Source organism: Rhincodon typus, chromosome 21 (genome assembly GCF_021869965.1).
Source record: "Rhincodon typus isolate 14 chromosome 21, sRhiTyp1.1, whole genome shotgun sequence".
Classification (NCBI taxonomy): Eukaryota; Metazoa; Chordata; class Chondrichthyes; order Orectolobiformes; family Rhincodontidae; genus Rhincodon; species Rhincodon typus.
This window is the reverse complement of record NC_063352.1, coordinates 25,449,890-25,463,394: the sequence shown is the minus strand read 5'-3', so window position 1 is coordinate 25,463,394 and position 13,505 is coordinate 25,449,890. Positions and strand designations below refer to the sequence as shown.

Below are 13,505 nucleotides of genomic sequence, written 5' to 3'. Positions count from 1 at the left end.
CGTTTTAGTAGAGAAAATACTAATAATTGCAAATGCGCAATAAACAGTTGTGTAATAATACTACTAAGAAAACCGGAATTCAAGGAATGACACATTTTTAAAAGTAATAATAATCAATTGTTAGCATGGGTGACAGACCTACCTCCAATAGCGTATACTGTAGTAAGAAAGAGTAACCCAATCACAGAAAAGTACAGATCCCATTGCAAAGCAATTTGAATAATGATGGCTCCAGCATAGATATCAACCTGGACAAAATACATCATAAAATATGCTACTCAGTAACATTAACCACACTGAACTATATTTCACTAACTGCATTGTTGACTTCTATTGTGGGACAGTTTAATGTATGGTTTGTCTACAGTGTGGCATGTAACTATAGTAAGAATGGGGAGCTCTCAGGTATCTATGAAATCAATGGGAATTGTGAGCTATGTAAAATGGGCTGCTAACTCACTACCACCCAGTTTACACAATCAAAGTCAAGATCTACCTAATAGTTTCTTATGAGAATTTTAAAAATTAAGTACACAGGGAGCAAACTCAAACTCAGCTGCATCCATTTTCTGGTGCTATGAGGGCCCTCGAAGTCCCAAATTGGTGTTTGGGAATGGTGAACACATATGTTTGTGTTGGATGCCTTATTGGCAAAGGGGTTAACATTCATGCAGCTAATGTCCACAGGCAGCTAAGGAGCAGTCAGAACATGGCATCCACGGAAGTTCAGTATTGAATAGCCAGTGCTAGTATTGGTGACTTCCGTATTCTGCTTATACACTCTCATAATCTCTCACATTGAAATGTGTTTAACAGGATGCTAAATCAACTTTACTAAAGGAATTATCAACAAAGTGGGTATCATCACAATTTATTCAGATTGTATTCTAACTGCCATGTTTTTGTACGCTCATGTTGACTGTCTAAGTCCCCCTGAAGCCTCTTTGTAGCCTCCTTAAACTTACATCTCAACCTAGTTCTGTGTTTTCATAAAATTTGGGAAAACTACATTTGGTACCCACATCCAAATCATTTATATTGATATGAGCATCTGTGACCCCAGCACTAATCATTGTGTATTTCACTCGTAACAGCCTTCCATCCTGAGAATGATCCATTTCTCTCAGTTTATTTTCTGACTGCTAATTCTCAATCCATACTAGTATATTACTCCCAATTCCATGTGATATAATTTAGTTGTTTAGTAGTAAAAACTTAAACATTGCTTAAAGGAGAAAAGTAGTTGAAGCTTTCTGTCTTGCAGTGATCAGGTCTGGGGTGCAAGAAACAGACAAGTAATGGAACACCAATTTAGACAGCATAAGAAAAGGGTTCTGATTGGTTGGGCCATCACTGAAATAGAGATACAGCAAGAACAGGTAACTGTCAGAAATAGTAGGAACTGCAGATGCTGGAGAATCTGAGATAACAAGTTGTAGAGCTGGATGAACACAACAGGCCAAGCAGCATCAGAGGGGCAGGAAAGCTGATGTTTCGGGCCTAGACCCTTCTTCAGAAGTGGGGGAGGGGAAGGGGATTCTGAAATAAATAGGGAGAGAGGGGGAGGCGGATAGAAGATGGATAGAGGAGAAGATAGCATTTCAATGGTAGAGTCACTTGTTTGTTGTCAATTTAAGCAGGATAGGCCCCAGTGTCTGCCACTGTTGTTCACTGTGTCATGTTAATGATGATGGCCAAATAATCAGTGGCTCATCAGGAACTGATTAATTCCATGAGTTTGCAAAACACACTATAAGTTATGAAGCAGACATTACAACAACAAACTCATTTCAGTGTGTGCAACTTGCAAACCATTGGCTATCCAACTGGCAGGCAGAGTTACAGTGCAGTATATATACAACGCATGGAGTTCTTCAGATAAACTCTCTTAAAGGAAAAACACAAAAATAACATGGGACACTTATCCATAGTATTCCACAGGGCTCTGTCCTAAGTCCTCTTCTGTTGGCAATATTTGTGAAAGGAAGCGTGCTAGTAACAATTCCAAAATCACAAAACCATGCAAAGGGTAATGAGCAAAAAGGAATTGCTAAAATTCAGAGGGATACAGAAAAAATAAGCAGATGGCTGAATTGAGAGAAACAGGTGATTATGGACTACTATAAAGGTAGATTAACATAATTCATATTTTTATGCAGAGCCAGGCTCAAAGGGTATGAAGTCAGGAATCAGTTTTGTGAAGTGTGCTGCTTATTCTTCATAAACAGACCATATGCAAGAACTTTCTGAGTGGGATGTGTACCCATGGTAACAGAAAGCTATTGGGTTTTGTGGCCTTTGATTTTCAGCTGCAGGATTATGAAGCATCTCAAAACATCTGCAACCATCTTCGACAATGCCTGTCTGGTCTCACTTCTCTGAGGGATTAGAGTGGTAGGAAGTGTTTCCAAAAATGCTGGTATGTTAATTGGACCCCCTCCTTTGATACCAATCCAGCAAGATGACCATTGTCTGCCTGAGATTAATTCTAACTGGAAACATATTACATTGAAACACTGAATGTAGGAGAGGTGTGGGCCCTTTGGTCTCCCTATTACCCGTTGTAGGCTGATGATAATAAATTTCATCAGCTGTTGCAGGTTATCCTGACTAACTGCTGCCTTAAGGTAGGCCAAGCAGAATGCTAATGTCCATATATCAGTTAAGTACAAGACAAGTCACTTTGATCATTACTTCCCCTCAATTCCCTTTAAACTCCTATCTAACTTTCTGAACATCACTGCTTATATTTTTGAGGATCTGTGTATTTATGTTTGTATTTGAGCTTACACTAGTTGGAGTACTTCACACAGCTTGTTGTGAAGTGTCAACCTCTGTGTCTCACTGCATTTGTCCCCTTCAGCTTGAGAAGAAATCTAATAGTTCGAGGATAGTTGCTGGAGAGCAGCATTATATCTCAAAGTTCACCACCACCTTCCTTGATGGATTTCTGACCAAAAAGGATTAGAAACATCTGCCATCTCTCCATTATTTCATTATTAGTGATTCGCTGTTTTGTCTAATTCCCCTCTATAAATTGTGAGGCATTTTGCATGGAAACAGAGACCGGCAAGAGGTTGAGAAACACTACCACAGATTACATCCCATCCTGTGCAAGTGCTTTCAAATGAACTTTTATGTTTTGTTTGCTGGATAGTCTTTTGAAGATGAAATTTAGGATGTTATATGCATAATATTATTATATTTCATTGTAATTGCTCCATACCATTTGCCCTTAGTGATAGAATATTGTAAAATGGGAAAAGAGTTCCATGCATGCTTTGCAGGTTGTGCTACTAAGGGAGCAGCAGGTGAACATTTACATTGGATCCATGTCTCTAATAAAGGAATAATACACCATGCCCTGAAACTCAATGGTGGATGTTCTACCATATGCTGTAATTCCTGCAGAGTTACTAGAATTCAATAGAAAACAGCAAGAATCTGATTCTATGTCTACATCCACCTAACATATATCACCAATGGTTTGGTTTTTTTGAGACGGATATCTTAAAAGTTGCTTACAATATTAACGGTTTATGAAGCAAGAATATCACAGTCTTGGTCTGGGTTCTGCACTTACTGATGTTAGTGTATATTACAAACTCACAGTTTACAAACTACATTGACTCCATTACACAGAGAGAGAGATTGAAAGTGAAGAAGATATCTTTACATCGAAATGTCACATGCTCTGAGGTCATGTAAGTGTCGTGTAAGCTACAGGCCTGTGCACTCTGAAATCTAGGCCATATTGCAGCAGACAGAATCCTTGCCTTGTACTGGATTTTGAAGTCAGCTTTCTAAGGGTTTCTACCTGCCTCATACAAGGCCAATTATGTCAGATAGCAGCTCCACTGGCACAGTCAGTGGCATACTCTTCACATTGTTCACACTTCCCTGGCTTCATTGGGATCTGTTATTGGATTGAAGGTGGTATGTGGAGAAAGGTCAGAAGGGCTCAAGATGGACAGTAAGGGGTTGATGATGAGGGCACTGAAAGGCTGCTTTGGGAAATTTCTCTGATGGGTGTGCATTGTATTACTTAACCACATGGGAGAAACAAGCACCTGTCAAGCTCTATGCAAGAAAAGTGATCCCCTAGTCAGACACTCTGAGCATCAACCCTTCCCAATACCAGGTCCAATATCAAGCATTGAGATCCTTTGAATGAGAAACTCAGCCCCCAACCCCTGCCACCTCCATAACAACCACCATCACCACTATCATCACCCACCACCACCACCACCACGACCAATACTAGCCACCATTCTCCACACTGCCTGCCACTAGCATCACCACCATCAACACCAAGAAGATCAACACCAACACCAGTCACCATTCCCAACACCATCATCACCACCACCCATCACCACAGGGCCACAAGTAATCTCAATGGAATATGTTTTTCAGTGCCTCTGCATGGTGAAACACCTGCCCACTGGCAGCTGGAGCAGGATTGTGGGCATTAATAATGACTTGATGGTGTCAATTAGTAGCTGGGCAGTAAAGCCATGTTGAAACCGTCCTGTCACAGACTTAATCAGGGCAGGGGTGGTAGGGTCCCCACTTGTCACACTCCCATACAATTAAATATCCCCATCACCAAATTTGCTACTGGGTTGGGCATTAAGTTCCATCCAGTGTTGTTGGGAGTATGGTGTGGAGAACTACAATGGTTGAAAGTATTATTCATGGAGTTGGACAGAAGGGCAGTATGGTGGCTCAGTGGTTAGCACTGCTGCCTCACAACGCCAGGGACCTACATTTGATTCCAGCCTCGGGCAACGATCTGTGTGGAGTTTGCACATTCTCCACGTGTCTGTCTGGGGTTCCTCCAGGTACTCCAGTTTCCTCCCCCAGTCCAAAGATCTGCTGGCTAGGTGGATTGGCCATAGAAAATGCAGGGTTACAGGGATAGGCCGGATCTCGGTGGGATGCTCTTTGGAGGGTCAGTGTGACTCAATAGGCCAAATGGCCTGCTGCCACACTGTAGGGATTCTATGATCCGATGAAGGAGAAAACACGTGTTTCTGCAGGAAGCCTTCAAATGAAAAGAAGTAGCAAGAGAGGCTGAGGTTCAGATTCTGGGAGCAGCTCTTTGGAACGTTTAATGACCCAAACCAGATGATGAAGATCAGTGGCTGCATCTTCTCATGATATTTCATAACTTCTAGTACCTCACAATGATCAATACATTACCCCACCCCACCCCCCCATAACTCACTCAGTATTGATTCTTAACATTAAGGATTCATACCAAGCATTTACATACTCCAACTCACCCTCACACTCTTTTCTATGATGTCATTCTCAAAACCAACTCTTGCAGCCTCCACATATCTCCAGCTATAGAAAACACATCAGCTGAAGGCACCACAACATTTTGAGTGAGATGTCCATCTCTTTTGAGGGACCAGCTGGCCCAACCCTCCATAGCAGGCTTACACTCCCCGATAGCAACTGAGGACATGTTGATTTACATCATATGGCCACCTGTGACAGAGTCCATAGCATCTGATATTGCTGAGACTATCAAGGATGTTACATTCCTGCCTTAAGTCATCCTGCTAACTGGCATGGTATGCAAGGTGCAGATACTGTGACCATGGATTTTCCATCCATCCTGCAACTTTTCCCTTCTGAATTAATGCTTCCTTATAGCCAACCTCAGCACACCCGGGAATACAGGAGAAAGCAAGCCCACACGAGTGATAAGCAATGTTTTGTCTAAGCTGTAAAAGAGCATGGTGCACACCATTCTGGAACTTCTTATGCAGGAAAACAACAGGCTGCACACAAACAATGTTCCCCTTAAGATGTACACAAGCATGTTCTGTGCAACAAATTTAAGGGCCATGCATTCGACGACAAAGGTGCACAAAGTGTTCAGAAGGAACATTGGTGACAACGAAGAACTGAAACCAGACCTGACAGTTTGCAGGTACCAGCTGTGATGCTAGCATTGAACTAACTTTCAAATTGATATCTGCACAAGGTTAGTCATGTTAGGTTTCAGTCAGGGTGGGGGCGATAGGACAGTTCCTGTGTCAGCTCCCCAGTGGGCAAGGTCACAGCTGGCACATGCCTAGGGGACTCAGATGAGGAATGAGAAGAGGTACCATGTGGGAGAGTGCTGGTGATGCACATTCACATACTAGGATACATTGGCAGGCTGACCAGAAAGTTTCTTATCACTCTCAAAGATCATGGTGGAACCATCCCCATTAATGGTGGATGGCATCACATAGAATCTTTTCTCTGTGCCTATGGTGGCTGGTTACAATGGTTGTCAGCAGAACTTTATTGAAATTGGGGTCTGTGCTAGAGTCTCTAGCAATTAAAGTTGAGTGGAATGGTCCCGGGTTTCTACTCCCTGACCTTTCCTCCTCTTCCAAAGTGTATTCCAAATTTTGAAAGATGGTAACATTATGAAGGACGCATCTGACCACCTTACACTTTGTAACCTGCTCCTGCCCCCACCACACAGTCAAGGAAGTGGAACTGTTGCCTTTGTAGGCTGATTGCCAGATCCATGAGATCTCTGTGGTTCTCATTATGTGCCTGCTTCCTTCATCTGGTTGGACGGCAAAAAAGACGCACACTAGTCATTTATTTTTGCCCTTTGACCTCAAGCAGCCATGCTCTTGTTCTCCGAGTAGCGCTGAGACCAGTGAGAATGGCTGACTGTGCTCCATGAATACATAGTGGTTGCTGGTACGATAATGGGCATTCACTGATATGATGTATTAGCATGCTCGCATACCAACAGCACATTTATCAAATGGCAGCCCTTGTGGTAACTGTTCCTATCTCCATTGTCATAGGAGTCAGCAGAGTCAACTACATGCAGTTGATGCATGCTGCCCCAACAGGAATTGAACTATCCAAGCAAAGCATCATGCCCTATCACCATGCTTGTCACTGCTGAAGGAGGAGAAAAGGTACTCTCCTCGGGAGCCACGGTGGACGTGAAAGCCACTGGCAAGACTGTCTAAGGGCTCCAGGTCAGCTTATAGGAGTGGCCCAGTTCAGCAACTACTGCCTTGTTGAACATAAGTCCCCACCAGAAATGGTCCTGAGTCAAATGGAGGTGGGAGAAGTGCTTCTGAAAAATCACATATATAAACTGAGTTTCTGAATCCAACACAAAAGCATTCGGAATGATCAGTCAACATCTTGATGGTAACGCTCCTTCGCTTCCAGTGTATGCACAACACACTCATACGCACCGGGCACCCTGCGGCCTACACCAGAATTGGCTGAGAGTGCAGCCAGTGCCATTATCCTGCTTAGGGCCTACTGTAATACGACGCATTTTATACCACAACTTTGTATCATGAATGATTTTCTGTTCCTTTGGAGTCAATAGAAAATGAATTAGAGTACGTATAAAATGAGCTACTGGTTCGTTATTACAATTTTTGTGATACGATCAAAAGATAGTTGGATCATCCATGTTGGTAGTATGAAATGGTCAAGGACACAGGATTTTACGTATGAAAAACAAAAAACTTTTGAACTAGGAGCAGGAGTAGGCAATGCAGCCCTTGGAGCCTGCTGTGCCATTTAATATGATCGTGGCTGATCTCATCTCAGCCTCGATTCCACTTTCCTGTCCGCTCTCCATAACCCTTCAAACCATTACCTATTAAAACTCCATCTGTCTCCTCCTTAAAGTTATTCAGAGCAATACAACATATGGAGAGTATAGCACTGAGGTATATTGTATTTTAGGGGTCGGGGATGGTGAGAGATAGTGTGCTGGACCTACAGTGAATGTCAAGTAGTCACAATGTGTGGCATGCAGCAGAAATGCAGTTTTCCCAATTGTTCACTTCATATTCAAATCGAGTATTCTCAAAAATACTTGCAAAATTTGCAATATATGTGGAATCATAAAAAAGAATCAGACTTACTGCTATCTTCGTGAATATATAGATAATCAAAGAAAGTAAAGCTATTAAAAAATGAATTCTTTGGCCTCCAAATCGTTTCAGTAGATATTCAGGCATGGTGGTGACCTGCAAAGAGATAATATGCTCATTTTAGGGCAAATGTGGAAATTGGGAATTAACCATTAATCGTAAATCCAGAGGCCGAATAGAAGAAATACATCTGAATTTCACTGCTCTCACATAAGATCCCTATTCAGATTACATCCACCTTGATTAGGCAGAAATCTTTCTACTTCTCCCACAGTCACCATTGGAAACAATGATCTCCCACCATAGATTTTTTTTTTCATTAACTGGATGCAAACAAGCTAACCAGGCCAGCATTTATTGCCCATCCCTAATTGCCTTTGAGATGACGGTAGTGAGTTCTTCTTCAACTTATACAGTTCACGAGAGTAGGTACACCCATAATGTTATTGGGAAGGAAGTCACCGGACTTTTACCTGGAAACAGTGATATAGTTAAGTTAGAATGGTGTGTGGCTGGCGAGGAATGTTCAGTTGGTGGTGTTCCCATGCAGCTGTTGCACTTGTCTTCCTGGGTGGTAGGAGTTGCATGTTTGGATGAAATCAAAGGAGCCTTGGTGAGTTGCTGGAGTGCATCTTGCAGATGGTTCACACTGTTGCTACTGTCTGTATCATGACTGCTGCATATGGATATGAGGCAGGTGACTTGCTGTTTCCATCAGTTTGAAAAAAACCATATAAAGAGTGGCTGATTCATAAAACATAACCAGATTCACTGATTTATGATAACTAGTAAATCAAACTCCATTTTTATTATTTTGAACTGCATTACTGTCTTTAAGGACACAATTTGTTGGAGTGAAGTTGGTCTTTTTTGCAAAATTGATGATTACCCCAAGCTGCTGATTTGTTCTCACTTGTTCTGTATTTTTGCTAAAAATCAATTACCTTTCCATTCCAAAACTCTCCATGAAGTAGTCTGTTCTGATATTTTGCAGAATCCTGCTCTGATTTTCCCTCCCTGGGGTTATGCAAGGTGTTGAATAAAGGATAAAATTTAAAGTTGAAACAGGACATTTTCAAGTTTGTGAAAATGAGTGTTTTGCATTAAAAGTAGTTAAAATGTAATCTTACCCCTGCTGCAATGTATATGGGTAGAAACAGCCACCCTAGTAACATCAAAGCATACATTCCCTACAGAAGAAAAAGCAAAGAAAATTATAACAGTATGATCTTGTATTACTTGGCATTACAGCATTATCCTTTCACACAAAGGGACTTCCCTTCACCACCAGAAACAAATGTCCTCCCCTCCCACCAGACACAGCTATTCTCTCCCATTAGATGCAGCAATCATTCCCACACTGGACACAGCTATCCTATAGCCAGCAGGCACAGCTATCCCCTTTTGCTGTCCCTACCAGATGTAGAATTCCTAGTCTCTAACTTGCTCTAATAGTCACAGCTGTTATGAGGCTGGTTCAATTCAGTTTCTGCTCAATGGTAACCCTCAGGATGGTGATACTGTGGGTATTAACGATGGCAATACCATTGAATGTCAACTGGATTCATCCTGTTTTTTGTAGGCAGGTCAGACTTGGACAATTCTTCACATTGCTAAATTGATGTCAGTGATGTCGCAGTAATGGAACTGGAATAGGAAAAATTTGTCTCAGAGTGTGGCTAGTTCAAGAGCACAAGCCATCAGTACTTCTGTTGGAATGTTGACAGTGTCTATAGCCTTAACAGTATCCTGTGTCTTCATTTATTATCACGAGGAGTGAATCAAATGGCTGAGGACTGGCATCTGTGCTGCTGGGGAGGCTAAGGAGGCTAAGCTGGATTATCTACTCAATATGTCAGGCTGAAAATGGTTACAAATTCCTCAGCCAAGCTTTGCAGCTCTGGGCCTCAGGGTGCTCCTGGGGGTCTGCTCTGGGCATCAGGATACTTCTGGCTCCACTGCAGACCTCAGGGTACTCCTGGCTCTGCTCTGAGCCTCGGCCTGCTCCTGGCTTCAGGCTCCAGTCTACAGGGTCCAAGCTTTGGGCTGCTTGTGGCTCCTCCAATCACACACAGTTCTCTCCCATATTTGCTGCAGATAGGCTCACCATCAACCTACTGCAGTACACATGGAGAGAAAAGATTCTAATTGGAGGAGCAGTTCCTTTTAAGATCTTCCACTTATACTTACCTATATTTGAAACTCTGGGCTCAAATAAAACAAAAGGAAAACAAAATAAATTAAAAACAATAAACTTTCACTTTATATCATCCTGGTCTATGATCATTCTTGTGTAAGATTATGTAATTATTAATGATGGGACTCTATGAATGACCTGTAGATTTGTTTACCAGTAAAACATACGTCAGTCTGTATGGAACACTCCAGCAGGCTGTTTATGGCCCACAGGCCACAGGTTGAGCTCCAATATCTATTCAGTCCTGTCCCCTTGCTTTATGTCTGTAACAATTGGTTTATTTCCCTGAGGAGCCCATACAAATTACTTTTGATATCACTTGTTATCATCAACTCCATCACTCTCACAGGCAATTATTTCCAGTTTGTAACCACTTGGTGTTGTTTAATGTGTTTCTTCACCTTCTCTCTGCATCTGTTGTCTAAACCTTAATTCTCTGCCATACAGCATCAAGCCAGGTACATAAAGGGAATTACAATTTGACCACAATTTCATTGAATAGCAGAGCAGACTCAAGAAATTGATTGGCTAAATCTTGTTTCTATAACTGAATGCTTTGATTTAGTCGGAAGCTTTTTTACAAGTAAACATTTCAACATGTGAAATAACTTACACTCCACTCGAACACACTAACAGCAATTCCAGAGGCTGCTCCAGTTCCAGCCAACCCAATGAAATGGCCACTTCCCACATTGTTGGCAAATAGTGATGCTCCAACCTGTATAAAAGAAATTGAAGTCTCAGACCAGGCAATGTCAAATGCTGGCTGTCCAATGTTAGCTGTGAATCAAAATACTTACTGGCCACCAACTCATGTTCCTTCCCGCCAAAAAATAGCCTCGAATAGTGTTCTTCTTTGACTTATACATGGACTGTTTGAGAAAATCAGAAACAATATATCATTCTTAATCTAATACAATGCTGCTAGTCTGAAGAATTAGACCCCAAACCCTGGAAAACTAGCTGTGCATCTCTCTGCCTCCTCATCGCAGCCCATCAAGTCTACACTGACCCTCTGAAGAGCATCATTGACTTAATTGACTTGTACCAATGAACGCATCCCATTTCTCCAAGAAAACTCCCTCTTTTACAGATCATCACAATATCCCCTTGCCCTCAACACCAGAATAAAAATTACCACCAAAAACAAACCAGTGCAGAAATAACCATGTTTTTCATATAGTCCCTGACTGCCTGCCTTTTGCCTGGCCTAGTACTAGCCCAGTAGCTGCAGCATGATTTGTGAGAAGCTGCTGACTATCTGTGGGAGAGACTACAAATGGCCTGGCAGGATGACCTCATGAGGCTTTGAAAAAGAAGGCTGGACAGTACCAACTCAGCTTGATAGCCAGCAGTCAGGCATTGGCAGAGGAAGAAAAGTAGTCACCCTGAGAGCAATTCTGTGCTGCACAGAGCCACTGCCACTCACCCCAGGTCAGCACTTCAGCAATGTCACAGATCAGCTAGAGAACATAATGCAGACTGCTCTAAGTGCCTGCAAGCCTCTTTGAACAGTGGTATCTATAACCAGGACGGCAGCAGTCTGAGCCTGCAGAGCAGCAAGCTGTGCTTATTTAACTTCAGTCTGAGCTTCCAGTGCAGCATCCAGATATTGCATGGCATCTGCTAGTACTGGAAGCTGAGATATTGGCCATCAGTTCCTGTATCATGGTTGGGTCTGCAAGAGTTCTCCCGAAGTTGACCAGTATGCCCATGGAGGGGTTAGTCTTAAGGTCTGCACAAAGCCCTGTGCATCATTGCATGTCGGACTTCTCCATCCACCTTGACAATGTCCATAGGCTGTCAGGCAGCCTTGCCAAATGTTGTTGTGTGCGTATTCATCGGCCTTCTGCATATGCCTCTCCATCGACGTCTTCATCTACAGCAGAACTTCTAGTCCGACAAACTGGCATCTGCACAACCCCATTGTCCAGCTGCAGCCTGGTGGCTCAGCGAAAGCAGGTCTCATCTTGAAAGTACCTTCTAAAGTGCACACAGCCTCAGCATCCAAGCTGATGGCTGCAAGTGTGAAAGTGGGTCATAGTATTTCTTCAGTATCGGTCGTTTCTTCCCCAGTACCTCTTAAACTTGCACCACTTCTTGATCAGGTTGTGATTCTTGGCTATTTGAAAGAAATGAGGCACAAGGGTAAGCTCCAGGTGAGGGGTAGTCATGGACCACTGACCCATCTGCAACTCCTAAATCAGAGGAGATTGTGAAATGATGGGAAAACAAGGAGCAGGATTGGGTTTTAAAATATCACAATGTTCAACAGTTTCAGCCCCATTGCTGGTCATGACCTCAGTATTTTATATTCACTTGTAGGATGTGAGCATTGTCAGCTTGGCTGACATTTATTGCCCATCCCCAGGTGCCCTTGAAAAGGAGATGGCAAGTGGCCTTCATGAACCACTGCATCCATGTGGCCATTTCAATGTTGGCAAGTTCTTGCTCCTCCACAGAATGCACCATCCCTTTAGGGGTGAAGCTGCCTCTAAAATAGGGTTAGACTTGCATGAACTTGAGCATGTTGCAGAATGCAGATATTCATCAGTATATTTAATACATCTACCTGTCAAGTAAATGATGATGTCACATGAAACATCTACCCACATGTATCAAGAGTAACTGGTGCAGGTTAATTGCAAATTACAACCCCAGCACCTGTTTTTGGGCACTGTCCAATTTTATCTGTTTCATCTCTTCACATTTTCTTTTCAATATTGGACTTTCCAGTGGCTCAGGGGATAAAGTAAGTAGATGTCCATTGCAACACTGAGCCATGGGAAAGGGCAATGGATCACAAGGGACTGAAGGGATCAAGAGAATGGATCACAATTGAGAAGGGTGAGATGAAAACTTGGTCATTGTTAGGAGGGGGCAAGGCCATTGGGACCCTGAGCAGGATGATGAAGGGGATTACAGCGTCATCATCATGGTCAATGCATGGCACATGGGGAGAGGACAATGGATCATGCTCAGGAGATGACAGAGGACTATGGAGTTATGATCAGGAGGAAGGAGAGATCAACATGATCACTATTTATTTAATGGGGATCTTGACAGAGTTGTCATCAGAGGAATAGAAAGTGATACTGTGTTATTGTTACACTTTCATAAGATGTGGGCATTACCGGCAAGGGCAGCATTTTTTGCCCATCCCTAATTTTTCCTCAAAGTGAATGGCTAGCTAAGCCATTTATGGACTATTAAGAATCTACAACGTTGCTGTGGTCTGGAGTCGGGTATAGGCCAGAAAAGGATGGTAACTTTCTTCCCCTAAAGGGCAATAGTAAATGAGATTCTTTTTCATGGCAGTTACCATTGCTGGAACTAATTTTAGATTCCAGATTTATTCATTAGAAATTACAATGTTACCA

The 13,505-nt window shown here is 42.5% G+C and overlaps 1 protein-coding gene across 1 annotated transcript in view; it reads right to left on the bottom strand.

The window, feature by feature from the left end:
• Positions 1-13,505, bottom strand: part of LOC109918915 (sodium/myo-inositol cotransporter 2-like) — a 69,283-nt gene that overhangs the window by 53,985 nt on the left and 1,793 nt on the right. The window contains exons 2-6 of the mRNA XM_020518862.2: positions 10,926-10,997; positions 10,739-10,843; positions 9,059-9,118; positions 7,920-8,024; positions 143-248 (exon numbers count right to left, since the gene is read on the bottom strand). Coding sequence (XP_020374451.2) covers positions 143-248; positions 7,920-8,024; positions 9,059-9,118; positions 10,739-10,843; positions 10,926-10,997 — 448 coding nt within the window. The remainder of the gene's footprint in view (positions 1-142; positions 249-7,919; positions 8,025-9,058; positions 9,119-10,738; positions 10,844-10,925; positions 10,998-13,505) is intronic.